This window comes from Cervus elaphus, chromosome 23 (assembly GCF_910594005.1).
Source record: "Cervus elaphus chromosome 23, mCerEla1.1, whole genome shotgun sequence".
Lineage (NCBI taxonomy): Eukaryota > Metazoa > Chordata > Mammalia > Artiodactyla > Cervidae > Cervus > Cervus elaphus.
Window position 1 is genome coordinate 65667634 of NC_057837.1, and position 27984 is coordinate 65695617.

Consider the following 27984-nt stretch of genomic DNA (forward strand, 5'->3'; position numbering starts at 1 on the left):
AAATACCTTTCTTAAGGGGTTCTAGTTCAAACTGACGTAGACGATATAGGCAAAGGAGCATTAATTATAAATGTTAACCTTGTGATTACTGTTACTTGGAAGGTAGACTGTTCATGAAGCTGCCCATTTGAAAGAATTTTATTCCAATTAAAAGTAGAAATGTTTGACTCCCGCATTTCCCTCTGTCCCCTGGGGCATAATAGATAAGGACTGATTTTTTTTTTTTCCCCATTTATTCAGCAGATATTAATTTAGTACTACCACATGCAAGGCTTGGAAATACTGGGATGAATAAAATCAACAGTCTCTGTCCTTATAGTTTATAGTTTAGCTTTAAGTAGCTTTAAGTAGAGCTTATAGTTTAGCAGAGGAATCAGACATTACTAAATTTAATTTTAAAAAATATTGTATATCGCCCTTTCCAGTGCCCTTTTAAGGCTGACACAGTGCCTTAAGAGGCTAACACAGGAGGGTAAAGAAAGTCTCCATAAAACCCAGAGAAGAGATTTTAGAACTCCTCTCTGGATCCTGTCTGGAGTCACAACTGAACCGGAAGATTTTAAGTCTTAGCACTTACTAGTATGTGTATAGTTAATACCAAAGTCATTAAATTTAAACTTGACCTTTGGTTTGGAAAAAAAAAAAATACTGCATAGAATTGCACATTGCTTTGAATGGATATAGAAACAACGATAATGTAAAAGAAGGAGTAGCTAACATTTATGTAACCCTTATTTATATACATGCCACTAATTAAGATTTTCTGACATAATACATGTAATTCTAACAACCCCGAGGTTGACACTGGTATTATCCCGCTTGAGGAAACTAAGGCACAGACTGGTTACATTGTAACTGCCATGGCCACCTGGCTAAGAAGTGACAGAGCTGAGATTTAAACCTGGCCCCAGACACCTTGTGTTTCACCATAGAGCTGAGACCCCATCCAGAGAAGGGCTGCTGGGGGGCTTCTTAAGGAAGAGATTCTTGACCTAAAATCTGAAAATTGACATTAAGCAGGAGAAGACATGCCAAAAACTTGGGTAGGAAAGAACACGACTCGTTAGAGGAACAGAGAGGAAGGCAGATAGCCACAGATGAAAGAGCGGGGGAAGAGATCCCACTGGGAAACAGGCAAGGCCACGTGAGGACTCGGGTTTGGATTTGTCCTAGGAGGCATTGGAGCTACAAACATACCTGAGATGGGAATGGCGTGATGAGCCCCTCGCTTTAGATGCCCAGAGGCTGCTGGGAGGATTGTCATTCAGATGGTTGAAGACTGTGCCCACCAGTTCCCCAGGGTGGAGCCTCCCAGTTCCCTCACCCTTCCTCACATGATTTGGTTCCCAGACCTTGGTGCTCCTCATCATTGGAACTGTGTATAGAACTTTGAATAATGTGGAGTGTATTTATTTAACAATCACTTCCCCCCAAGGTTCAAGCACTGTCTTCCTGTTGGCCCTGACAATCATAGCCAGCGCCCAGGCTTTGACACCCACTCATTACCTCACCAAGCATGACGTGGAAAGACTGAGAGCCTCGCTGGACCGGCCTTTCACAAGTTTGGAGTCTGCTTTCTACTCCATCGTGGGACTCAGCAGCCTTGGTGCCCAGGTGCCGGATGTAAAGGTAAGACCACTTTTGCCTTGGGGCCTCATTCCTTCATGACTTCCTTTTGTGTACTTCAAACCTTACTCCTGCTTATTTGAGAATACCCAAGGCTAAGCCAATATCATAAATATTTATATCAACCTGACAGATACTTTTTTTTTAATGAATGACTAATGTATGTTAGGACCATGCCTTGTGTTTTAGTAAAGTATAAAGAAGACCAAGTCAAAAAAAAAAAAAAAATAAAAAAAATAAAAAAAAAAAAAAAAGAAGAAGACCAAGTCATAAATCCTTTAGGAACTTTGTAGCTTTTATTGAAACTTTTACGGTGAGGCTGGGCTTTCCCAGTAGCTTAGACGGTAAAGAATTTGCCAGCATACTGGAGATTGCAGTTTGATCTTTGGGTGGGGAAGATCCCCTGGAGAAAGGAATGGCAACCCACTCCAGTGTTCTTGCCTGGAGAATCCCATGGGCAGAGGAGTCTCACGGGCAACAGTCCATGGGGTGGCAAAGAGTCGGATACAACTGAGTAACTTCCATTTCATTTCACTTCACTTACAGTGAGCCTGTACTTGTTAAGTGCCCCGTGTGTGTGGCTAATAAATATTAAAGGAGTTCAAGATGGGGGAGCATTCACTTTTATTAAATACTGACAGTTACAGCATCAGGCAATTCTGATATATTTTTTGAATCTTTGATGAGGAAAAATGCATCATGACTGAAACCTTTCCTGGATTTAGGGAAAGTCTTAAATTGTGAATTTACGTTTTGTTCATTACAGCAACATGGACAGCTTAGGGTAGGGAATTAGGGCCAGGTTTCTCACATAAGCCTTGTGTGTCAGTTTCCTATAGTTATGTAACAAATTACTATGAACTTAGGGATTTAAAACAACGCTCATTTATTAATGGATAGTTCTGTAGGTCAGAAGTCCAGGCAGGCTTAGCGGGGCTCTCTGCTTAGTGTCTTATAGGTCCCTTTGAAGGTGTTGGCCAGGCTTGGCTCTTAACCTGGACGCTCCTCAGGTTGTTGGCAGAATCCAGTTCCTTGTGGTCGTGGATCTGAGGTCCCCATTTTATCACTGGCAAGCTAAGGGCTGCTGTCCACTCCTCACAGCCACTGCCTCTTTTCTCATCTTGCCCTGTCCCCACTTAGATCATTCATGGCATGTTGAGTCCTTCTTAACTCTTCAAATCTCTCTGACCTCCTCTTCTGCTACCAGTTGGAGAACTCTCTCTGCAATTAAAGGGCTTACCTTTTAGGTCAGGCCTACCTGGAGAATTTCTCTAAATTTTAAAGTCTGCTGATTTGGGGCTTTAATTACACCTAAAAAATTCCTTCATAGCAATTCTTAGGTTGGTGTTTAAATACATAATCAATGGATGGAAATCTGACAATGACATCTTTAGAATTCTGCCTTTCTTATACTAGCATGGAAGTGGCCCCATATTTAAATGGTTTATGACTAAAGTTTATTTTTCACTTGTACTGTAATATGGCCATCAACGGTTAGCTGGGGCTTTGTTCCATATTCTTCAGGCTAAGATTTAGCCTAATGAAGTAGTCTGTTTCTGGAGTATTGTAGAGATGTTGTTACTTCTACAGCTTCTCTTCAGAAGAGATATTTGCCACTTCTTTTTTCTTTCTCATTTCTTTGCCTAAAGCAAGTCCCATGGCCGTGCCTGGGTTCAACAGTTTAGGGCAATGTAATCTTCAGAGGACAGTGCATTTTAGGGAGTGGTAACGTGTCCAGTTAGCTGCTCAGTCCCTTTGCTAAGGCCTGTCTTAGCCTTCTCCCTGACTCTCAGATCCTTTTCATCTTTTAACAGTCTCCCTCCGACTCCATCTTTTACTTACGGAACAAGCCAGGTCACTTGTCCTGGAGAATTTTCTATAGTCTGCCTTTGATTATATCCTCATGCTGTTTTTGAACATATTTTCTTACCTCTTGGATTCTTATAAACCGATAGTTTTTGAGGCTTATTTATATTCAGGGTCAGTTCGTAGGCAGTGCTGTGTACTTCCTTTTAGTGGATGCATAATACCTGATTGTTTCATTTTTAGTTATGATAAAGTTGAATCCGTAGATTCAGGTGTTGTCACGCTAGTCTCTCTCTTGTATACAGTATATAGCTAGGATTTGTTTTTTAATCTGTTCTGACAATCTCAGTCTCTTAGTTGGGGATTTAGTTCATTTATATTTTTTGTAACTGCACTGTTGGATTTAAGCCTACCATTTTGTTATTTTCTGTTTGTCTATCCATTCTTTCCTCTTCCTTTCCTTTTAGTTCGAATCTTTTTTTAAAAAAATAGTTTATCTCTTCTATTGACTTTTTGCTTTAGTTTTTTAGCAGTTGATCTAGAGATTGTAATATACATCTTTAAAAAAAAAAACACTTATTTAATTGGCTGTACTGGGTCTTGGTTGCTACGTGTGGGCTTTCTCTAGTTGTGGCGTGTGCGGGCTACTCTGGCTGTGGTGGACAGGCTTCTCACTGGGGAGGCTTCTCTTGCTGGTGAGCACAGGCTCTAGGGTACACAGGTTTCAGTAGCTGCAGCTCATGGGCTCTAGAGCTCATAGGCTCTAGGCTTAGTATTTGTGGCCCGGGCTTAGTTGTCCTGTGGCATATGGAATCTTCTGGACCAGGGTTTGAACCCATGTCCCCTGCATTGGCAGGTGGATTCTCAACCACTGGACCACCAGGGAAGTCCCTGTAATATGCATCTTAACTTATCACAGTATATTTTTAATTATTTTGCCACATCACAAATAAGGAAAGGACCTTATAACAAAATATTTCTCTTCAAACTCGCATCATTTGTCCTACTGTCATACTTTTTACTTTTTTTCAAGGATCGCAGCCTTGTGCTGTCTGGTGTCTCAACATCTCATTTTGTTCAGTTTTATAGTTTTATATGGCAGTTTAATATTTTAATCCCGTCTTGGTCAGAACAGGTAGTCCCAGTTGATGTCTTGCAGTCCATTGCAATTGGTTTTTTTTTTTTTGATGCTCAAAATGTTCCATTTTTGCCAGTGTGCCAAAATGTTTCTGTATGTGTGTGTTTTTGTGAACTGGGAGTCTTTGAGAATTTCTGATGTCCTCAGTTTGTGTTTCCTGGCTGGGACTAGAATTAGCAATTGCTATTATCTATTGAATATCTCATATATCCAGACACACTGGACATGTTATCTTGAGTGTTTTTAATTCTCAGTTCAGTTCAGTCGCTTAGTGGTGTCTGATTGCTTGTGACCCCATGGACTGCAGCACGCCAGGCTTCCCTGTCCATCACCAACTCCTGGAGTTTATTCAAACTCATGTCCATCGAGTCGGTGATACCATCCTACCATCTCATCCTCTGTCATCCCCTTCTCCTCCCACCTTCAATCTTTCCCAGCATCAGGGTCTTTTCAGATGAGTCAGTTCTTCCCATCAGGTGGCCCAAAGTATTGGAGTTTCAGCTTTAGCATCAGTCCTTCCAATGAATATTCAGGACTGATTTCCTTTAGGATGGACTGGTCGGATCTCCTTGCAGCCCAAGGGACTCTCAAGAGTCTTCTCCAGCACCACAGTTCAAAAGCATCAATTCTTCCTTCAGTGCTCAGCTTTCTTTATAGTCCAGCTCTCACATCCATACATGGCTACTGGAAAAACCATAACTTTGACTAGATGGACCTTTGTTGGCAAAGTAATATCTCTGCTTTTTAATATGCTATCTAGGTTGGTCATACTTTTCTTCCAAGGAGGAAGCGTCTTTTAATTTCACGGCTGCAATCACCATCTGCAGTGATTTTGGAGCCCCCCAAAAAGTAAAATCTGTCACTTTCCACAGTTTCCCCATCTGTTTGCCATGAAGTGATGGGACCAGATGTCATGATCTTAGTTTTCTGAATGTTGAGTTTTAAGCCAGCTTCACTCTCCTGTTGTACTTTCTTCAAGAGGCTCTTTAGTTCTTCTTCACTTTCTGCCATAAGTGGTGTCATCTGCATAACTGAGGTTACTGATATTTCTCCCTGCAATATTGATTCCAGCTTGTGCTTCATCCAGCCCATCACTTCTCATGATGTACTCTGCATATAAATTAAACAAGCAGAATGACACTATACAGCCTTGACGTACTCCTTTCCCTATTTGGAACCAGTCTGTTGTTCCATGTTCAGTTCTAACTGTTTCTTCCTGACCTGCATACAGAGTTCTCAAGAGGCAAGTCAGGTGGTCTGGTGTTCCCATCTCTTTAAGAATTTTCCACAGTTCTTCTATATGGTCAGAAATATTTTCCTGTAATAGAGGAGAAAACACAAGTTCAGAAAGGTTAAGAAAATTGCCCTGTGTCTGCCAACCATCATCTGAATAATGGCCCCCAGGGTCAAATCCAGCTTGAAGTCTATTTCTGTAAATAAGTTTACTGGAACACAACTAGACCCATCATTTATATATTGCTTACGGCTACTTTTGCACTTTAACAGTAAAGTTGAGTAATTACTAAAGGGAGTTATCTGGCCCCCAAAGCCTGTTTATTCTCTAGCCCTTTATAGAAAATTTGCTAATCCCTGCTGTATGAGAGCTGCACCTATTCAGAAATTCAGATATCTTCCTGACAGCTATTACTTGTTCCTGCCCAGTATTTCTGTGTGTGACTGTTGAAACCAACTTTCCTCATGTTGTTGTAAACCTTGTAGGTCAAGGTACCGCCTGATAAAATTAGTTTTGCTCAAAAGAAAGTGCACAAGCAGCAGAGTCATTAGCCCAAGCTTTTGATCTTGGCTCCATCTCGGTAAAATGGGAGTTCTGATGCCTTTCTCCTGGGATCATTGAAGAGATAATGTGAAATCACGTTATGCCTAATAGGTAACAGGCCCATGAAAGGCCCTTTGATTGTTAACTATTGTTATAATTGATATTTTAAAACTTTTGCTTTTATTTATAATTTATTCATGTCAATTCAGACGGTGCTGCTGTAGATACTGTATGGACAGCCCATGGTGTCTGTAAAGGGCCTGGGAAGAGAGAGAACAGTTTGGAGGCATAGGGTGGAGCAGTCTTGACCAGCAGAGGTTTTGTATCATCAGGTATAGGAGAAAATGTGATTATTAGTTTAATTTTAAATTTTGGCGGATTTGAATGCAGATGAATGGTTTCTACCGATGGATTTCAAACATCTGTGGGACCATAGGATTCAGTCCAGGGGCCTCATGGAGAAGTGGGGTGGTCTCACTCTAACTTGAATGATACCTTTTTATAGAAAAAGATTGATTTCTATATCTTTTGGCTGCACTGGGTCTTTGTTGCTGCACGCGAGCTTGCTCTAGCTGCCGTGTGCAGGCTTCTCATTGAGTGGCTTCTCTTGTTGTGGAGCACAGGCTGTAGGCAAGTGGGCTTCCGTAGTTGTAGTTCACGGGCTCTAGAGTGCAGGTTCAGTGGTTGTGGTACACAGGCCCAGTTGCCCTGTGGCATGTAGGATCCTTCCCAGGCCAGGGATTGAACCCAAGTCCCCTGCGTTGACAGGCAGATTCCTAACCACTAGACCACCAGGGAAGCCCAGAACGCCACCTTTTAATCTGTCTCATGATTTGGAGCTACATGTGGATTTAGATTGAACTCATGCCCCTGTGGGTGTTCCCTGCTGATGTCATGAGTCCGAATGGCTGTTGGCCTGGGCTGATAGGCTAAAGCTATCCAGACAACTGCAGTGCACTGTGATTCGGGCGTAATTGTGTGATTCAGTTCAGTCACTTAGTCATGTCCGACTCTGCGGCTCCATGGACTACAGCACACTAGGCTTCCCTGCCCATCACCAACTCCCAGAGCTTGCTAAAACTCATGTCCATTGAGTCAGTGATGCCATCCAACCGTCTCATTCTCTGTCATCCCCTTCTCCTCCTGCCTTTAATCTTTCCCAGCATCAGGGTCTTTTCAAATGAGTCAGTTGAAATACCACCATCAGGTGGCCAAAGTATTGGAGTTTCAGCTTCAGCATTAGTCCTTCCAATGAATATTCAGGACTGATTTCCTTTAGGATTGAGTGGTTTGATCTCCTTGCAATCCAAGGGACTCTCAAGAGTCTTCCCTAACACCACAGCTAATTGTGTGATTGGTGGTGGTGGTGGTGGTTTAGTCGCTAAGTCGTGTCTGACTCTTGGGACCCCACGGACTGTAGCCTGCCAGGCTTTTCTGTCCATGGAATTCTCCAGGCAAGAATACTGGAATTGGTTGCCATTTCCTTCTCCAAATTGTATGATTAGCTGTGGCTCTTTGTTCCTAATTCAGTGGTTGGCTTCAAGATCTTGACTTCACAACCACACCACTGAGGGACCTGTGCTGCTTACCGAACCTTTCAGAATCTTTGTTTTCTCATCTGTAACATGGAAATAGTTACAGTACGCAGCTCAACGGTGATGGATGTAGGATGGTTAGCATGGTGATGGCAGGTAATATGTGTGTAATCAGTATTAGCTCTTAATAGTACTATTATGTAATAGTGGTAATTCATGTACATTGATGTTTTACTTTTTTATCTAACTGCCATCCGAATTGCTTAATGCCTACTGAACAGAAAGTGTTCCACAAATATTTGTTGAATGAATTGTAAACTTTAGCCTAATACAAATGAAAGCTCTCTAAATGTGCCTCTTAATCAGAAAATAAATGGTTTAATCACATTCTTCATTCTTCTAATCACTTATGAAACATGCTGTGGTGAGGGTGTGATGTGTACATTGTAAGCCATGGAAGGAAGGGAGTTGTATGGACGTTTAGGAGCTGGTGGATTTCCTTATTAGAGATGCACATTAAATAAACCAGTTGAGAGAGAGTTATTGCCACTTCTGTGTAGTGGGGTGTGTCCTCAGCTGTTGTTGCTTTCAGTGAGTAGGAACTCCCTCAGTTCTGTTAGATCCACTGAGTTGGTTGCTCTCATAGGTAGGTCATTAGGGGAGATTTTGGTTATTTTTCATAACAGATTCAGCAGGAAAACTGAGAGGAATGGGGTTAAATAAGTATGAGTGGAGAGCCTAGCTCTGGTAACAGTGGAGTGTGGAATGAGAGTTGGTTTTAGGTGTTAACGAAGAATGAACATCTTTCATTTTGGTGTCCAGTACTGTATATGTAGGGCTTCCCAGGTGACTCCATGGTAAAGAATCTGCCTGCCAATGCAGGAGACACAGGTTCAATTCCTGGATTGGGAAGATCCCCTGGAGGAGGAAATGGCAACCCACTCCAGTATTCTTGCCTCCATATTCATGGAATTTTCCCCAAGAAGGGCCTGGCAGGCTATAGCCCATGGGGTCGAAAAGAATGGAATACTACTGAGCATACTTGACCCTCCTACAAAGGCGTGTCTGTGGTTTCCTGTCTTTAGACACGTAAGACTTGGAGGCAAAGAAATGTGGACTTGGAGAAGTCTGGGGCCAGCTTCCTTCCTGCGGGCTCAAGATCAACCATCCCACATAGGAAAAAAAGCGAAAACAAGCTACCCACATTTTGAGCTTTGAAATCAGGGACTGCTGGTAGATCTGTCTCTGCAAAGCAAGTATAGTAGGCATGATGCTGGCTTTACACAGGAACAAGTCGTTTTTATAGTACGGAGAAAGGTTGTGTAGCTCAGACTGAAACCAGGCTGCCTGGGTCTGAATTCCAGCTCCTCCTTTAAGAGCTGAGTGACCTGATGCTCCAGTTTTCTTATCTGTAAAATTCAGGTAATTGGAGGACCTAATGTATAGATCCTCTTATTAAAGGAGAAATGCTTACACAGCACTTGTCAACACTGCTTGCCACATTTTAAGTGCCCAAAAATGGTAACAATGACCATCATTGTTTGGGGCTTTGGATGTTGTTCGACTGTTAGAGCACCAGATGGCGACAAAGCACACATTAATTACCTACATTCTGCTGAAAGGATTTCTTGAATAGATTGTTTTTCTTCTTCAAATCCTTTTTAGATGTGTTGAACCTGACTTAGCTTTGGAGACATCTGAGTGAAGACCTTACCATTTATTAGCTTTGTGACCTTCATGAGGTTACTTACCAGTGCTGAACCTCAGTTTCTTATTCTGTTCAATGGGGATGATAATATCTACCACAGGGTCCTCATGTTCATTAAGAGGAAGAGAATCATAAACACCCTGCATAGGTTACAGCCAGAGCAGGTGGTCAGTGGAAGTGACCACCTTTTCTCTCCTTACTTCTAGGTTCAGGAGGACTGTGTGTATATATGCTTAGTTGCTTAGTCGTGTCCAACTCTTTGTGACCTCATGCACTGTAGCCCATCAGGCTCCTCTGTTCATGGCATTCTCTAAGCAGGAATACTGGAGTGGGTTAGCCATTCCCTTCTCCAGGTGGGGGTCTTCGCAACCCAGGAATCAAACCCAGGTCTTCTGCTTTGCAAGATTATTTACCATTTGAGCCACCAGGGAAGCCCTAGAGTTGCTCTTTCTATGAAGTTAGCATTTGGGGGTAATATAGCTTCCTGTGAAAAATATCAATTTGAAAAATGAAATCTTGTGTAGCTTGTTCTTTAAGCCATCATAGATTGCTCAGAATTTTATTTGTCATTCAAAAAAAAGGTACACTTGACCAGTCATCGTGTGTATCACCACTTACGTTGATTTTCCCTCTGTTTAGAAAGCGTGCACCTTCATTAAATCAAACCTTGATCCCAGCAATGTGGATTCCCTTTTCTACGCCGCCCAGTCCAGCCAGGCCCTCTCAGGGTGTGAGGTGAGTCCAGCTTCTTAATGTTTGTGTTTACTTTAAACTGTCAAGTCCTTTTTTAGAGAGGGGTGGTCATGTGAGACTTTTTTTTAGCAAGGAGATGATTCCATATGGGTGGGAATTCCATTCTTGTGTTTTTTTTTTTCCTTGAAGAAATGGACTTGGTTTATATTTCCCATGTTTTCACTTTTCATGAATTTTTAAGTAACTTCTTCCTCACGTTGTCTCTCTTCTGGGAAGTCTTGCTTTTTTTCTTACAGTCTCCCTTTAACATTTCAAAATGTTTAAAGTGAAAGATGAATGCCCCCACCAGATTTCTAGAAATCCATTTTTTTGAACATAGGAGAACCCTGTCAGTAGGCTAGTGAGCTGCCAGAATATTTTCAAAAGTGTTGTGCTGAGGTTTCCCAGATATTTATTTAATTCTGGTTTCTGAGATGTTGAAGAGAGTGATTGAGGACCGGATGGGTGATGTGACCGTGGTAGTTGCTCTGCCTGCCGCAGGCTGCCCTCACCTGTTCTAAACTCTGTGTCTGCCCGTCCTCTCTTAGATCTCTATTTCAAATGAGACCAAAGACCTGCTGCTGGCAGCTGTGAGTGAAGACTCCTCGGTGGCCCAGATCTACCATGCAGTGGCAGCCCTGAGTGGCTTTGGCCTCCCCTTGGCTTCCCAGGAAGCGCTCGGTGCCCTTACCGCCCGCCTCAGCAAGGAGGAGACTGTGCTGGCGTAAGTCCGCATCTCAAGAGCTTCTCAGGCGGCTTCCCTGAGAGGCTTCATCCACTGGTTCCACGGTGTTGTCTGGGCACCTGCTGTGTTCCAGGCGCTTCGTCGGCACTACAGACAACGTAATAAGGGCCATGTCCTCCTGCAGCTCCCCAAGACATGGTCTCCCGGAGTGCTCTGGCCGAGGCAGAGCATAAGTCAGAACACAAGCATGCTGCTATAGAGAGACACGATTGCTTTTGAGGTTAGGGGCTGAAGCAAGGGATGGGGCGGCCAGAGAGCCACGTGCGTCTCGTGCTGAGGCTTGGCCAGGCCACGGTGTGATGGTGGAGACTCTGCCGTGGAGGAGGGCTCATGGAGTCCCTTAGAGGTGTGGGTGACAGCACCCAGCAGGGGAGTAGGGGCTCAGAGGGGAGAGTATCCCAGGGATCTAACCCTGCTCGTCTGCAAAGGGCTCAGGTGAAGGAGAAGCACCTGCTAGGAAGGAACACTGAGCAGCTTTCCTGTTTGTTATACATTTATTATGCATGTATTGTAACTGACTTCAGGATGTTTGCTAAACTTAAAAAGTTATAGGTGGTTTCTTTCCCCCTTTGATCCTGAAACTCTTCATTAAACACAGTATATGTATATTTCATTTTCTACCTGTCCCCCATTTAATTGCAACCCTGAGAGGGATTGGAGTACCCGGACTCCTGTTTATCGTCAGCAAGACATTTAGTGACACAATGCCCTACTGCAGAATAGTTCATTTGTCTTCCAGTATTTTGTTTGGTTTGTTTTTTGTTTTTGCTAAGAACTGAAATGTTTCTAAACTTGCAGCTTTGTTAAGAGCAGGTTCACAGTCAGTTGCCTTTCTCTCTGTCACTCTCACATCCTGCTCATTTTCGCGTGGTCAGTAATCAGTGACTTGGGGGCTGGGACTTTTCCTAGGAATGACATTTTGTTCACGCTTTGCCCAGTGCTTGGCCCTTGTGGTCCTCTGGTTTCAGGTCACAAGACTTACCACCACTGTGTCTCCTGTCATGAATTCATTGTCCGTGTGTCACTCGGATGCCACCTTATACAGAAAAATCTTTCCATTGCCCTCTGAGCAAAAGGGAAAATTTCTCTCCTCTAAACTCCAGAACAGAAAGAAGTACAAAGAAAGTACTTTTGTACAAGAAAGTACAAAGAAATCCATTTTGGGGTCTGTTAGACTTGAGTTTGAATACTAGCTCTGTTTCTTGCTGTGTGGCTTTGGGCAAGTTATTAACCTCTCTGAGCCTCATCTGTAGATGAGATCAGTAGTCCTTACATCACAGAACAAATATCAAGGTTCAGTAAGATAGTTGTTGTGAAGAGCTTAGTGCAGTGCCTGGTCTTGGTGGGCATGGGCCGCATGGAGTTCGTGCTTGCTAGAGCAGTTCCTTCTCAGGTCCCTTTCTTAGGGAGCTGGTTACTTCCTTGATTGTATTGTAATTTTTTCTAGATTAGATTATAAGCTTTATTTGTAGTGCTTAGAGAGTCTGGTACATGGTAGGTGCCCAAGAAAGAGTTAACTTCAAAACTATACTTTTGTATTTCTATTTTCTCCTCTTGTAAAAAACTTCAGATAGGAAGATCACACACTTGGGATGCGAGAGAAATGTTCAAGTCCAGCCTCTTCTGCTTAATGTCTTTGTGACCATGAGCAGGCTGTTTAACCTCTCTAAACCTCAGTGTTTTCGTATGTTAAACAGGGAGAATGATATCTGTCTCATAGGGTTATTGGGAAGATCAGACTGGCAGAATGCCTTATATAATATTAACTACTCAATTGCCCTGTTTTAAGAAATCTGATATAAATTAGGACTTTTCTAAATGGGCCTTCTACATTTAATTGGACTTATTCTAGGAAATGAATGTTCATAAACTTGTATGGAACAGGAAAAGGACATTTGTAAGCTTGAGTGAACAATCTAAAAAGATGCTGTTGTGGTCTGTCATAACCCAGTGTCTTTGAATCACCGACAGTATGTTAGTAAGACAAGATCTGCTTTCTTAGTGTTTGCATATAGTGCTCCAGAGGGAGAGAAGTTGCTGACTGGGGAATAAATAAAGCCAATGATAATTTTTTTCAAAAGCTAAGTGGATTAATTTCATTCTGAAAACTTCTGAGGTTGTTACCAGCTTGACGCTCACTTGTTCTGAAGAAGAGAAAAATGATATCTTAATTGAAAAGTTCTTTCTAGGCTCTCCTAGCAGTCTTTTCTGGGCTCATCATTTATTGCAGGCAGATGTGGGATTTCTATCTTGTTCGGAAATTCAGGTTTCATTTTCTCAAGTGCATTCTAACAATCATCTCAGAAGGGTCATTGAACACTTCCCTCTCCATGAATTCTGACTCCTCTGTTTTCCAGCTTGTAACCTTAATGAAATTTTTTTTTCCATGGAGGGAATCTAAATTGTTATGATTACAATGAAAGTAGACAGATTCTCTCTCTACATCCCCCAAAATACTGACTTGATAAATGGTGTTTTTACACAAAGACCTGGTCATCTCTTGAGAGTTAGAGAACCTTTCTGGGGTTGAGCAGCATCAGCTTAACCACCAGGGGTCCTCAGCTGTCTTCATTCTGCTTCTAAAAGCACCATTTCCATTCCAAGTTATCCACATTAAGAGAATAGAACCTAATAAAATATCTTACATGGACATACTTACTTGTTTGTTGTTCGATCACTAAGTCGTGCCCAACTCTTTGTGACCCCAGCACGCCAGGCTTCGCTGTCCATCACTAACTCCCAGAGCTTGCTCAAACTCATGTCCATTGAGTCAGTGATGCCATCCAAACATCTCTTCCTCTGTCACCCCCTTCTCTTCCTGCCCTCAGTCTTTCTCAGCATCAGAGTCTTTCCAGTGAGTTGGCTCTTCACGTCAAGTAGCCAAAGTGTTGGAGCTTTAGCTTCAGCATCAGTCCTTCCAATGAATATTCAAGGTTGATTTCCTTTAGGATTGACTGGTTTGATTTCCTTGCATTCCCGTGGACTCTCAAGAGTCTTCTCCAGTACCCCAATTTGAAAGCATCAATTCTTTGGTGCTCAGCTCTCATATCCATATAGTAATTTTCCAGTAGTCACTGGAAAAACCATAAATTTTGACTGTGCAAACCTTTGTCAGACATACATACTACATCGCACCTTAAGAATGAAGTACTAAAAAAGAAAAAAAAAGTACTGATTGTGTTACAGTGTGGACAAGCCTTGAAAACATTATGCCTAATGAAAGAAGCTAAACACAAAAGGTCACCTTTGTATGACTCCATTTAAATGAAATAACCAGAATAGGTAAATCCATAGAGACGGAACACAGATTGCTAGGGGCCAGGGGCCAGGGAGAGAGTGGGGGATGGGAAATGGAATGAAACTGTTTAATGGATATGGGGTTTTATTAATATTTTGGACTGATGGGAATGCTTTAGGACTATATAGAAGTGGTGATTACACAACGTTGTGAAACATACTAAATGCCTCTGAATTGTTCACTTTCAAATGGCTGATTTCATGTGAATTTCACTTTAGTGAATTAAAATGTATATATACATATACAACCATGGATAACTTAACAGTTATAGCACTGTATGACCTAGTAAAATGTAAATGTTCATCAGTTGAAGATTAAGTGAGTAAATTATAGTTCATCTAAGCAATATAATACCATTGTTAATAAGGATGAAATACATTTATATGTATTCATAGAAAAGTGTGTACAGTCGATTAAAGATAAATTGGAGAGCAGTTATCTTTTAGGGGTAGGCATTACAAGAAATTTAACTTTCTTTAGTAATCTATTTGAATGTTTGACAAATATGTACTTTTATAGTCAGAAATAAGTGGTAATAGAAATGGAAAAGAAAAAAAAAAGAATGGACTCTGGTTTGAGAACCAGATCTTTTATTCCTTCCACCTTATTTAATGCCTCAAGGATGAGCAGCTTTCAGGTCTCCTAGCAGGATGACGACAGCAAAAGTGTTAGCTGTGTGTTTACCAAATGCTTCCTATTTCTATTGCATTCATCTGTTTCAGAAAAGTTGCTCCAAATTCTACCAGCAACCTGCATATGTACATTCCACAAAGTTTCTTTGGTCTTGGAGTAAGAAAAGTAGAAAGTTAACAGGTAGCTAGCCTCTGCCTGGCACAGTACCTCATATGACATGAGGATGCCCAATATACCTTGGTTGAATTGACTCCCGTTCTCTCTCAGAGTGTATCTCTTCTAGAGCTAATGAAGTCTTAGTCTGGTGTTCCCTGTGCAATGCTATTAGGAACCAAACGGAGGTTCAGAAGGGGGTTCGCTGGTGCGCCATCTCTTCTCTCTGCCTTCAGTACTTTTGTGGATCCTGTTGCCCAGATTGCCTTCTCTCTAACTGTAGTGAACTTTGTGATATAATGGTGTTTTTTTTTGGCTGTACTACGTGGCTTATGGGATTTAGTTCCCCAACCAGTGATTGAACCTGGGATCCCAGTGATGAGAGTGCTGAGTCCTAACCACTAGACCACCAGGGAACTCCTTGTAATGTGATGATCTTTGTTGCCTCTTTCCCATATAGATTGTAAACCAGCTCCTTCAGGCCTGAGATTGTCTTACATTTCTAGAGAACAAGAGTGGGATATTTTTGCAGATATCCTGATACAGGAAGGGGTATGTAGAGACTTGCCATTCATTGGGGTTCTACTCTTTACATTCCAGAACAGTCCAGGCTCTGCAGACGGCCTCCTACCTGTCCCAGCAAGCTGACCTGAGAAGCATCGTGGAGGAGATTGAGGTACAAATTTGTTTTGCCAAGTGAATCTCCCAGTTCCTGTCTTTGAAACCCATTAGAAGAGTCTTGCAGATAAACATGAATCATTTGTTATGGCCAGTTGCCTTTCTTTTCATATCCATGGCAGACTTCTGTTCTTTGTATCAGGCAGTATTTCATAGGGAGTATTGGTTAGGCAAGTATAGTTACACCATCAAAGAGACAACAAACTGCTTCATCCTACTTGTGTAGGTATGGTCTCACAGTCCACAGATTTTAGAACATAACAAACCTGAAATTCAAATTTTTTTTTCTACTTAACTACTCTGTAATCTTGGGCAAATTATTTATGTCTGAACCTCAGTTTCCCTACATGGTGGTAGTTAGGAGCAAGTGGAGTTCTAAAGTGCCTAGTCCAGAATTGACATTCAGCACATGGTCACTGTGGTCCATCCTTCGCCCAGGCCCTCCCGCTGCTCAGAGCCTGCTCTTGTGGACCGCATAGTCAGTGATGACAGGCAGTCTGACAGTGTTGTCACTGGTTTGCCCCACAGGCATGTTAGCTGCCTCATCATATTCCCCAGGAGAGCAGTGTGTCTTTCTCCATCCTTTAGAGCATTGATTAAGGAGGAGAAAAGCTTAGCTCTAGGGGTTATATCCAGCGGATGGCCATCGAACCCATCCATGTCACAGTGCTTCCTGGCTACACCGCAGCCTGGCCCACTAGCCTTCTGCCCAGGGCAGTTGGCGCCTTGAGTGCCCTGATTCCTGGGCTTGGGCCTAAGTTGAGGGGGTCAGGGAAGGAGCACTCTCAGAGCCGCAGAAGATACTGTTCTCTTCAGAAGCCTGTATACTGTACTTCACTTTCCACCTAAGCACCTTTGTTGAGAAAGCTCTGAGTGACTGAAGTGGTCTGCAGACTGACATTTCCCAAAACCTTGTCTGCACTGGGGTGATGGTTTGTACATCTCATCTCCGTTGTATCCCGTGACTTCCAACTGGCCTCCGCTTTTGTCATGACAGGACCTTGTTGCTCGCCTGGATGAACTGGGAGGTGTGTATCTCCAGTTTGAAGAAGGACTGGAAACGACGGCATTGTTTGTGGCTGCCACCTACAAGCTTATGGACCATGTGGGGACGGAGCCGTCCATTAAGGAGGTGCCTGCCTACATGACAGTTCTCTGGCATGAAACTCAGAGGCATCCTTGACATTACCTCCTAATGATAGCTTTTCAGAGAGGGCTATTTAGTTAGCTTTGGGCTATCTTGGGGTTGGCATGGAAATGAGAAAGAAAAATGTGAAGCCTGTTCTTGAGAAACTGGTTGTCAGTGGGACAGGCATGGAAAGCAAATTGCAGCACTTGTTTTAAATAGAATACGGTTTTGTCACGAGATAGTGGCGCAAAGGCCAAGTGCATTATACTCTGTCTACCTCCCTTTCCTCCCCAATGCTCCTAACTGCGTGTCTTATGAATTCTTTCCACGCTGGTGGCCTGTGCACATCCTGTTTCTCTTGAGAAGCGCCCTATACATCAAAATTGCCTGTCCTCTCTCTCTGACCCTTGGTGATGGCTAATCTATGCTGATTGACATAGTTCACTGAGAGGCATGTGTGTCTACCAGACATCCACCAAGAATTAATTCTTTTCTTTCTTTTTTCAAGAGGAGCTTGTTAACCTGAAAGAACCTTTAGTTGAAACGTGTGTGGGAAGTCTTGAGAGTGGGACCCTCTTGATACTCCTTGTTTGTAAGAAGGTGACCAACCCTTTATCTCAAGGACTTCAAATACAACAGTGCTGCTGTTTTAATTTGAGGAGGAAAGATTTGGGTCCTCAGTTAGAACTTCCACTTCTTTTGTGTGTTAGGAATGCATTGTGAGTTGTAACAGTAAATAGTTACCTTTCTCGAGTAATTTGAGTTAATTTTGTATTTTCTCTGGAGGCTATGATCTAATAATTTATTCACGTGTTAGCATTTTTATGTTGTCTTCTCCTTCATCCTAAGTTTAGGAGGTCTAGAGACACCACACTCTTATTAAATTTCCATTATGGGTGAAAGTGCAAGAACATGGGTCTTACGGTACAAATCATGTAGAGATTTTCCTATACACAGTGCAGTTGATGAATTGGCGATATTCTGCATAAAACAAGTTAAACTTTCTTTTGCTTTATTCCCAGGCTTCTACCAACCAGGTATTTGGCTGGGATAATTTTGCTGTCACTGCTTTTGATATAACCATTCTGGTGAACAGTCCCCCATTTTAACATGTCAACAGCTTAGTGATGGAAAATGTAATTGGTACAATTAAAGCAAATTATTTCATGTCGACTGTGAATAACACTGTCGGGAACAAGGGGAGCTCTTTTGTTAGATGGTAGATTTTAAAAAACAAAACTGATTGAAATGGAAAATGTTTCCTCTTAAGCAAACAACCTCTAGAATTTTAATGATGCCTTTTAGGTTCTACTTTTTTAAAAAATTGCTTTCAGTCCTCTCCTCTCAGCAGCCCATTAGTTCTTAATGGAGAGTTATTTTAGTTTCTTTCTAATGTACGTTTTGGCTGTGCAGTTTGGTCTTGTAAACACCAGCTTAGTCCCAGCATCCAGTGTGGAGGTGGGCTGGGTAGGAGGGGAGCTAAGCTGGGAGGGTGAGGGGAAACAGGAAAGGACATATTTTATTAGGAAAGGACTTCAGAGACAAACAGACCTACATGAATTTTGGTCCTTCTTCTCTTTTTCTTTCTGTCTAACTTGTAAGTTAATTAACTTCCTTTAGCCTCAGTTTCCTTACTTGGAGAGGATTGAGAGCAGTCTTTTCAGGCTCTTTGTCACAGTCTGAGTTAATACACCTGTTACAGTGCCTAGCACACATAGACATAGAACAAATGGGTACTGCAATAGGTATTATATAGTAACTTTTATCTCTCAGTAGTTGTCTAGAATTTCCTTGCATTTGTACAGCAAACATTCATAAATGGTTGACAAAGAAATGCATCTGTTTCAGTTTGTACTAGAAGATGCAAAAAACCAACCAAATTCAAGTTTTACGCTTAAATGCAGAATATTTGCTTCCCCTGCCCCTACCAAATTGGTTAGTGGCTGAAAGACTTCCCATGTGAACACCTGGAAACAGAGAAGGAATGACTGAGCCCAAGTGGAGAGGGAGGGGTGGCTGCCCCCCATGCCTGACTGAGGAAGATCTCAAGCTGTGTTTGCCTCTTCTTGCAGGATCAGGTCATCCAGCTCATGAACGCCATCTTCAGCAAGAAGAACTTCGAGTCGCTCTCTGAAGCCTTCAGCGTGGCCTCTGCTGCCGCTGCGCTCGCTGAGAATCGCTACCACGTGCCCGTTGTGATTGTGCCCGAGGGTTCTCCTTCCTACACTCAGGAACAGGCCGTCCTGCGGGTATGATTGCCATGTCCCCAGGGTGCTGCTCTGATCGCCATTTCCAGAAATCTACACGGCCAGTGATAACCCCCATGAGGACAGATCTCTTAAATGAAGAGCAAATGGCGATGACCACTCAGTGAACTAGTCACAGGATCTTCTTTTTTTTTTTTTTTTTGGAGTATTTGAAGTAGTACAGCTTTCAGTGAAGTGCTGGAAAATTGCACTTATGGATTCATAAGTCCAGATATATAGAGAAGTCTTGCTTCTAAAATGTATTTTCCTACACCCAGGCTTTCTAAATGCATTATTTAAGACAGCTTTCTTTAACATTGTTAACATCAGTGTCAGGTCTCTTTAGTCCTTGGAGCTGACAGTATATCTTTCTACTTCTTCATAACATAGCACTCCATCCCCTCAGCAGTAAGCACGGATGGTTGTGTGTGTTAACTGTCTGAACAGAGCAAAATGCACACACTTTTAAGAGTTTCCATTCCAATGAGGCATTTGTTGCTATTGTTTGGAAACCAGTGAGAAGCTAAAATCTTCATAAGAAATTAGCATCTTGTTTATATCTAAATACACGAGTTCACATAGGACTGTCCACCTGTCCCATCAGTTCTTGTGCTTTGCAGGGCCCTTCAGATACTCTCCAGGAGAAGTGCCCCAGACTCCAGAGTTGCCTCTTGTTCCTCTACGTATATGTCACGTCCCCTCAGCAAAGACTGGGGTGAGAACTCACCTGGGTAATATAGTTCACCATGAATCAGGGGAGCTAAGAAAGCAACGTAGAAACAGCACTGGCTTCTGAAGATGGATAGCCTGGGGCTTCAATCCTGAGCCCTGTGGCCTTCAGCTGCCCCATACCCTCTTGTGGCCTCAGTTTCTTCATCTGTAAAGTGAAGATTATATCAGCTGTCTCAGACGATTGGTGGTAGGATAGATACAAGTGCTTAGCCTGGTATCTGGCAAATAGTCGACTTTCAACAAATGACTGTTATTAACATTATCCTTATTTCTTCAGTTTTCTCATTGCCCTTACCATCATAAAGCATTTTTCTTACTAATAATTTTTTTTTTAAGTACTATAGTAGAGCAGTAGAGTGGGAAGATCAGGGGATCAGAGAGAAGGAAATGTTAACTGTGTGATCTGAAGCCTTTCCCTAGACTTTGGTTTCCTTACCTGAAAGATGAGATCATTGGGTAAAATCATCTTTAAGATCTCCGCCACCCACACATTCTATAATCTATGTCATTCCAAACTAATTGTGTTTTCCTCTGTTTTATCCCCCAGAGATAGTAGGCCACAGGTCAGAGACGGTTCCTGAAAATGAAATGGTTCTCCCCCTGCAGAGCTCATTCCCTGTGGATAAAGCTCCCACCCCTAGAAGCAAAAATCTGTACTCCCTCAGCTTCTGTGGCTACAGATAATTTTGAAATGTATTTCCAGTTGCAGGTCACCAACGTTCTGTCCCAGCCTTTGACTCAGGCCACTGTTAAACTTGAGCATGCGAAATCTGTTGCTTCCAGAGCCACAGTCCTACAGAAGACGTCGTTCACCCTTGTCGGGTAAGTCCTGAGCATATTTCTGTAGAGCACCGACATACTTGTTTTGGAAAGTTAGCTTGCAGCCGATATAACCCAGATCATAAAACCAAAGTTATCTACATTTAGGATTATGCTTTATTAATAACAGTGTATCAGGAACATTTCCTCCATAGGCTTAATATACTTCCATAGTCTCATCTTCAGTGGTTGCGTGTTATTGTTAGGTAATTAGAAAAAAATTAAGGGTTAGTTTTTATAGGAAACCTCTAAGTTTTGATAGTAAGTTAAAGTAAGATATGCCCTTTTTAGGAAATTCAAAAAGCACAGGAAAGTAGAAATAATACAGAAAATTACCTACAATTATACTACCCTACGCCAACCTCTTTGAACATTTCCACTTTAAAAAAAAAAAAAAGTAATTGGTATCCTACTATAGACTTAACCTATTTTGCATTTAATTGTGGAAGACTTACCTGAAGAAGGTGGGATTTTTAGGAGCTGGGAGGATGGTGGGTAGGGAGTAGAAAAAGAACTTTGGAGACTTGAAAGAAGGTCATTTTAGGTGGTTTTAAAGTTTGCCCCTCATAGTAATATGTGATTGAGCAGGAGGTGGCCCACGATGGGTGGGAAGTGGAAAAGTGAAAAAATGGTGCTTCCCTGGAATGCTGCACTTTGCAGCCTGTTTGTTGTGTCATTTGTGATTTTCCTGTGTGAGTTGTAGCTAACCCCACTGTCATTCTTAACAGGGATGTTTTTGAGCTAAACTTCATGAATGTCAAATTTTCCAGTGGTTATTATGACTTCTCTGTCAAAGTTGAAGGTGACAACCGTTATATTGCAAATACTGTAGAGGTAAGTGCTTTCTTGTCATCCCCATTGCCATGTTAATATACCCAAGGAAATGACCAGACAGGCACATGGCATTAACCATTTAGGTGTGTTGACCTCACTTATGACCCAGTTAAAATGAATATGTTAAGAGAGAGGTAGGTTTGAACTATGCTGTTTGACAGACTCAGCCAAGAACCTGATCATAGGCAGTTGGATTTGTCAGTTATTCATTTTGCATTATAACTTAGCATTACTCTCTTACATAAAATTTAGGAAGTAGAAAAAATTAAAATCATCCCTAATTCCCCTGAGATATAAATATTCTTAAGATGTTTTCTGTGGTTGGCCTTGATAGATTTAGAAATGGGCTTGGTGCTAATTAAGGGGACCAAAAGCGTCAAGTGGCCTGTAGCAGCATAGCGAGGCTGTCTGGGTGAAGTACAGAAGAAAATCGGTAATCCTTCCTAATGAACTGTGTTTCAGATGTCTCGAATTGTGTTGAAGATCCAAGTGGTTTTAAGGGTGGAAAGCTCTGCCTCATTTATCTGATGCTTTGTGAGAATGAGTTATTTCACGTTAGCGGTTTTCTCAGCTAATTGATGTTTGCCCCTCCAGACACTGTGGCTTTCATTTTAATCTTTTTGGATAAAAGTTTATTGAAAATGAATTACATATTTTCCTACTTTCTTGATAGAGTTTAACCTTTCTTATTCTGGCTTAGAGTCATCAGCACGAAAGCATGTGACATACACAGCACAGTTCTCTATGCTTTTGCTTGTATTATTTTATTCTTAACATAGCCCTAACAGATGCGTGGAGTTCTTTTCCTTTCACTGATGAGGCTCAGAGGGGTAAAGTAACTTGTCCAAAACCTCCAGCCTGTCTGTGCTTGCGTGAATCTCCTCCACAATGCTGGTTTAGTTACATGCCCTGGTGAATATTGAGCTAGCTTAGAGGCTGAGACCTGTGTGCAGCTCTAGCTGCCGGCCTGTTCATAATATTACTTTGTCCTTAGAGCTGTCATTTCTTCATGTTTCTGCCACTGTCTTTGTTGCATCTACTTGGCCACAGTTGTCCCACGTTCTGTTGGGTCAGGGGAACTTGAGGTGTTACAGTGCCTTTTCAGTAGTTATATATCTGCTATTTGCAACAGCTGTTTTCTTCACTATTCAAATGTCATTTTCAACTGACTTTTCTTTGTTAATTAAACTTTTTCATTTTGAAATCATTTCAATCTTAAATTGCAAAAACAGTATGAAGAATTCCTGTATACCCTTTATCCAGCTGCCCCAAATGTATACCTTATATAACTAACATGATTTCAATATGTGAAAATTAACACTGATGCAATACTATTAATTGATCTGTGTAGACCTAATTCAGATTCCACTAGGTATCTTACTAATGTCCCTTTTCTGGTCCCAAATTCAACCTAGGATCACATATTCCTTCAGTTGCCATGACCCTTTACCCTCCTCCAATTAGGGTATTTTGTCTTTTGTGAGCTTGACACTTTTGGTGTCAAGTACTGGCCAGTTAGTTTGTACAGTGTTCCTCACTTTGGGTTTGTCTGCTGTTTCCTCATAATTAAATTCAGGTCATGCAAAAATACTCTAAAAGCAGTGTTCCTTTTCAGTGTGTCCTGTTAGGAAGTATATGCTGTTGGTATGTCTCATTGTTGATGATGTTAACCTTGATCTCCTGGTTAAGGTGGCATCTGCTAGGTTTCTCTGTTGTAAAGTTGCTGTGTTTTCTGCTTTGTAATTGTCTGCTGAAGTGATATTTTGAGACTGTAGATACCCTGACGATTTTGCCTGCAAGAGTTATTAATGTGGTGTTTGCCAGTAGGTGATTTTTTCTTTCTTTCATTCCATCTACATTAGTTAGTTGGAATTTCACTGTAAGAAAATGCTGTCCACCTCTCCCTGTATTTAGTTATTCATGGATACGTACTTTATAGGTTGTAATCCGTTACTGTCATCATTTATTTTTTAGCTCATTTTATCCCAGATCTGGCCTTTGGAGAGCTCCTCGGGTTGGCCCCGTGTCACTTTTCTTTAATGAAAGGACACACAGCTAGAAAGTTTGACCTTTTCAAAAGTGGGCCATTACTTAACATAGATTCAACGTTTAGATTAAAAGTTTGGCAGAAAGGAGGATGTTTTCTGGAACTCTAATCTCTCTGCCTTTTCTCTACCTCATGTCTGACCTTTTTAGGCAGGAGACATCTGATCCTAGTCCATTCACTAACACAGATTTGGATAGAAATTAATGTAGTGTGTGCCTTGAAACTTTAAAAATTCAGATTCTTTCAATTTTAGTTTCCTTCTGTAAGGGGCCTTATATTTGTTATTTGCAGCTGAACTCATTGAAAGGCAACTTTTTTTTTTTTCCTTGAAACCTCTTTCCTTCTACCTAAACAATCTTGATACCGACATACCCAATTTAAGTGCCATACCCATGCATTCTTAATCTCTCTCTTCCTTTCCACTTCTGGCTTCGGTCAGTCACCAAGTCCTGTTGAGTCCACCTTTAAATGGCTTTTATGTGATTCCTTTGTTCTTTGGTCCCACTTTGGTAGATCGCAAATAAGTAGGTAAGTAGTTTCCAGCAAGTTTCATTGTCTTTCGTCTCTGCCCCTTCCACTGCATAAGCGCCATAAACACCACTAGAATGATAAAAATCACAGTGTTCCTGTGGTTAAACATTTCCTTGGTTCCCTATTGTGTATGAGTAAGGTCTAGACTCCTCAGTGTGGCTTTTGAAGGTCCTGCACGCAGGCACATGGGCATCCTTCATTGTGGTTGCATTCTCATCCACTCAGCTCTAGCTGCTCTTGACTGCATACTCATCTATACTCTACGTTACTCTACGTGCGCATGCATTTGGGCATCTGTTGTTTCCTCCATAGGGAATGTTCTTCCCCTCCCTTGCTGAAGTACTCATCCTGGGATCTAATTCAAATGTTGCTCCTTCAGTGCTCCCTTAGAATTTTATTTTTTTCAGTTTAGACTATTTAAAAAATAAAGAGAAGAATAGAGAATAGGATCATTGTTACATACCTACCAGCTATTCATCTCCCTCAAACCCAAACATTTTGCTATATTTTCTCCTTTGTTTTATTTATTTATTTTATTTTTGGCTGTGTTGGGTCTTTATTGCTGCATGAAGGCTTTTTCTAGTTGCAGAGAGTGGGGATACTGTCGAGTTGTGGTAGGCAGGCTTCTCTTTGCAGTGACTTCTCTTGTGGCAGAGCATGGGCTCTAGGGCACACAGGCTTCAGTCGTTGTGGCTCCCGGGCTCTAGAGCACAGACTCAGTAGCTGTGGCGCACAGCTGAGTTGCTCTCTGGCACATGGGATCTTCCTGGAGCAGGGATCGAACCTGTGTTTCCTGCATTGGCAGGTGGATTCTTTACCGCTGGACCACCAGGGAAACCCCTCTCCTTCATTTTGTTTTAGTTTGGTAAGAAATAAAACCCTATAGATTAAACTTAAGCTCTCTGTATATTCCTCACTTTTTCTTCCCTCTTTTCCCAGATTTGAAGTGTATATTCCGCCAGTTTTTACATTTCTGCTACATATGTATTTTTAAGTAGTATAGTGCATTGATTTGCATCTTCCCCAAATTTATATGCTTTATTGTGTGCATCCTTTTGCAATTTGCTTGTTTTCACTCAATATTAATTTTATGACAGTTAGCCATATTTATGCATGTCGAACTTAGAGCTATATGTATAAATATGAATAATTTTCATAAAATTGTCTTCCTTTTATGAATGCATTAGATTTATTAACTCATTTTCTGTTTTTGGACACTTAGACTTTCACTGGTACAGAAGGTGCTGCTGTGAACATCCTAGTACATTTTTTCGTGCACATTTTATTTATCTGGAGTGAAGTTGTGGGATCATAGGGTATGCTCATCTTCCAGCTTTCTTATGTTTTGCCAAATTGCTGTTTTCTTCATATTCTTATCAGTATCTGGTATGATGAGGTTTGATAATCTGTTAAATATGAAATGGTATCTTGTTTTAATGTTTGTCTTTGGTTACTAGTAAGATTGAGCATATTTTCTTGTGTTTACTGGCCATTTAGATTTCTTCTCTGAATTGCCATGTATCTTTTGTCTTTTTCTTTTGGTTTGTTAGTCATTTAGTTATTGATTTTTTTTTTTAAGGCACTGCATATATTCTGAAGCAGTATGTATTAGTAAATCCTTAGTTATAAGCATCAGATATAATTGCTTAGTGTTGCTTTATGGCATCTTTTGATGTCCAGAAATTAGTTTCAATGAAGCCTACTTTAAAAGTCTTTTTTTCCCCCTAGATAGTTTGTATTTTTTGTGTCTTCTTTTAAAAATTCTACATTGCTCCAAGATCCAAAAAGTATTCTCTAGTATTTTCTTCCAAGAGTTTTTAAGTTATTTTCCTCTTATATTTAGGGCTTCAGTCTACTTGGCTTATTTTTGTTGCTATAGTATTTTATACCGTGTCCATAATTGTTCTTACTGCATTGTATTACCTACCATTGTTTGCTTGTAAGTATTGCTTTTTCATTGAGCTGGGTGCTCCCTATGGGCAGAGACCAACTCTTGGTTTTTCAGTGCTTAGCTTCCGTCTCAGCCCACTTAAGAGAAGAAAAGGATGGAGTGGTCTGAAGATTAAAGATGTTTTCCCGCATTCCAAGGCCCTTAGAACTGTGGTAATTAATCTTTTAGGGGTGAGCCTTTTATTCTGTACAAAGCAGCTTTCTTTTTTCTTTCAAACAAGTTTTATTGAGGCTATACCAGAAAAGTACCCATTAGAAGTATGTAATTCAGCATCTTTAGTATATCTGGAGTTGTGTGGCTGTCACTACCATCTAATTCCACAGCATTTTTACCACCCCAGAAAGCAACCCTGTGTCTAATGGTAGACACTCCTTCTTCTATAAGAATATATCCTCCTCTCCGTCCTGGCGGTTACTGATCTACTTTGTATCTCTATGGTTTGCCTATCTGGGACATTTCCTATAACTGGAATAATACAATATCTTGCTTTTTGTGTTTTTAGTTTAGCATAATATTTTTAAGGTTTATTCATGTTGTAGCATGTATCAGTACTTTATTCCTTTTTATGGCTAAATAATTGAATAGTCCCTTGTGTGGATATACTGCATTTTTTAATCCATTCATCATCCCCACCATCCCCATTGTTGGACATGTGGGGATATTTCCATATTTTGGATATTATAAATGATGCTATGGTTAACGTTCATGTACAGGTTTTTGTTTGAACACCTGTTTTCAATTCTTCTAGGTTTATGCCTAGGAATGAAAGTACTGAGTCATGTGATAATTGTATGTTTAGCTTTTTGAGGAACTGACACTGTTTCTCAAAGAAGCTGCACCACTTTCCATTCCCGCTAACAATGTATAAGCATTCCAATTTCTCTGCATCCTTACCAACTTTTGTTATTTATTTTCTGTCTTTTTCATTTTGACCCTCCTAGGTGGGTGTGAAGTGATTTCTTGTGAAATATGATTTGCATTTTTCTGATATCTAATGATGTTGAGCATCTTTTTATGTGCTAATTGGTTATTTGTACATCTTTTTTGGAGAAATGTCTATTCAGATCTTTTCCCCATTAAAAATTTGTCTTTTTATTTCTTCCTTCCTAGTCTACATAGCTCTTGTTTCCTTTTCTTACTTCTCTGTCTTTTTATATTCCTGAGTTATGCGTTCTGTGTGTATTCTTAATACAATTTCTTTGTCAGACATACGATTCGCAGATATCTTCTCACCATCTGTAGATTGTCTTTTCCCTTTCTTAATGTTGTCTTCTGATGCACAAAAGGTTTTAATTTCAATAGTCCCTATATTTTTAGTTGTTTCTTTCACTGAAAGAAACACTGACTTAAGTGCCATATCTAATCAACTGTTGCCTTATCCAAGATCATGAAGATTTGCTCCTATGTTTTCTTATAAGATTTTAGCTCTTACATTTAAGTTTCTGATCCATTTTGAGTTAATTTTTCTATGTGGTGTGAGGTAGGGATCCAGTATCCTCCTTTTACATGTAGATGATCAGTTGTTCTAGCACCATTTGTTGAAAAGACTGTTCTTTCTCTATTGATTTGTCTTGGCACCCTTGTCAAAAACCAACTGACCATAAATATAAAGTTAATTTCTAGACTTCTGGTTCTATTCCATTAATCTATACTTTTATCCTTATACCAGTGCTATGCTGTCTTGATTGTTGTAACAGCTTGACTTTTTGTAACATCAAATTTGGTGTTTGTGCAAGTGTTTCTATGGTTGCTGGAAAAATTAAATAAGTACAGACTAGCAGAAATGCCTTATAGCTCTGTTACTTGTGCAATGATAATAACCTCCCATCGAGGCCACTGCTGTCCTTATTCTTCTCAGTGATGGAG

General features: G+C 41.0%; 1 protein-coding gene and 2 non-coding genes across 7 annotated transcripts in view; all 3 read left to right on the forward strand.

The window, feature by feature from the left end:
• Positions 1–27984, forward strand: part of RPN2 (ribophorin II) — a 49708-nt gene that overhangs the window by 2568 nt on the left and 19156 nt on the right. For all 5 annotated transcript variants that reach the window (XM_043883372.1, XM_043883374.1, XM_043883375.1 and 2 more), the window contains exons 2-9: positions 1436–1629; positions 10230–10325; positions 10871–11046; positions 15752–15827; positions 16827–16961; positions 19031–19207; positions 20640–20758; positions 21484–21589. In XM_043883372.1, the coding sequence (XP_043739307.1) occupies positions 1436–1629; positions 10230–10325; positions 10871–11046; positions 15752–15827; positions 16827–16961; positions 19031–19207; positions 20640–20758; positions 21484–21589 (1079 nt within the window). The remainder of the gene's footprint in view (positions 1–1435; positions 1630–10229; positions 10326–10870; positions 11047–15751; positions 15828–16826; positions 16962–19030; positions 19208–20639; positions 20759–21483; positions 21590–27984) is intronic.
• LOC122682328 lies at positions 425–546 on the forward strand. Its single transcript, XR_006337343.1, has one exon. It is a non-coding gene; the product is annotated as a small nucleolar RNA SNORA26 (small nucleolar RNA).
• LOC122682322 lies at positions 8929–9059 on the forward strand. The gene has a single exon (XR_006337337.1). It is a non-coding gene; the product is annotated as a small nucleolar RNA SNORA38 (small nucleolar RNA).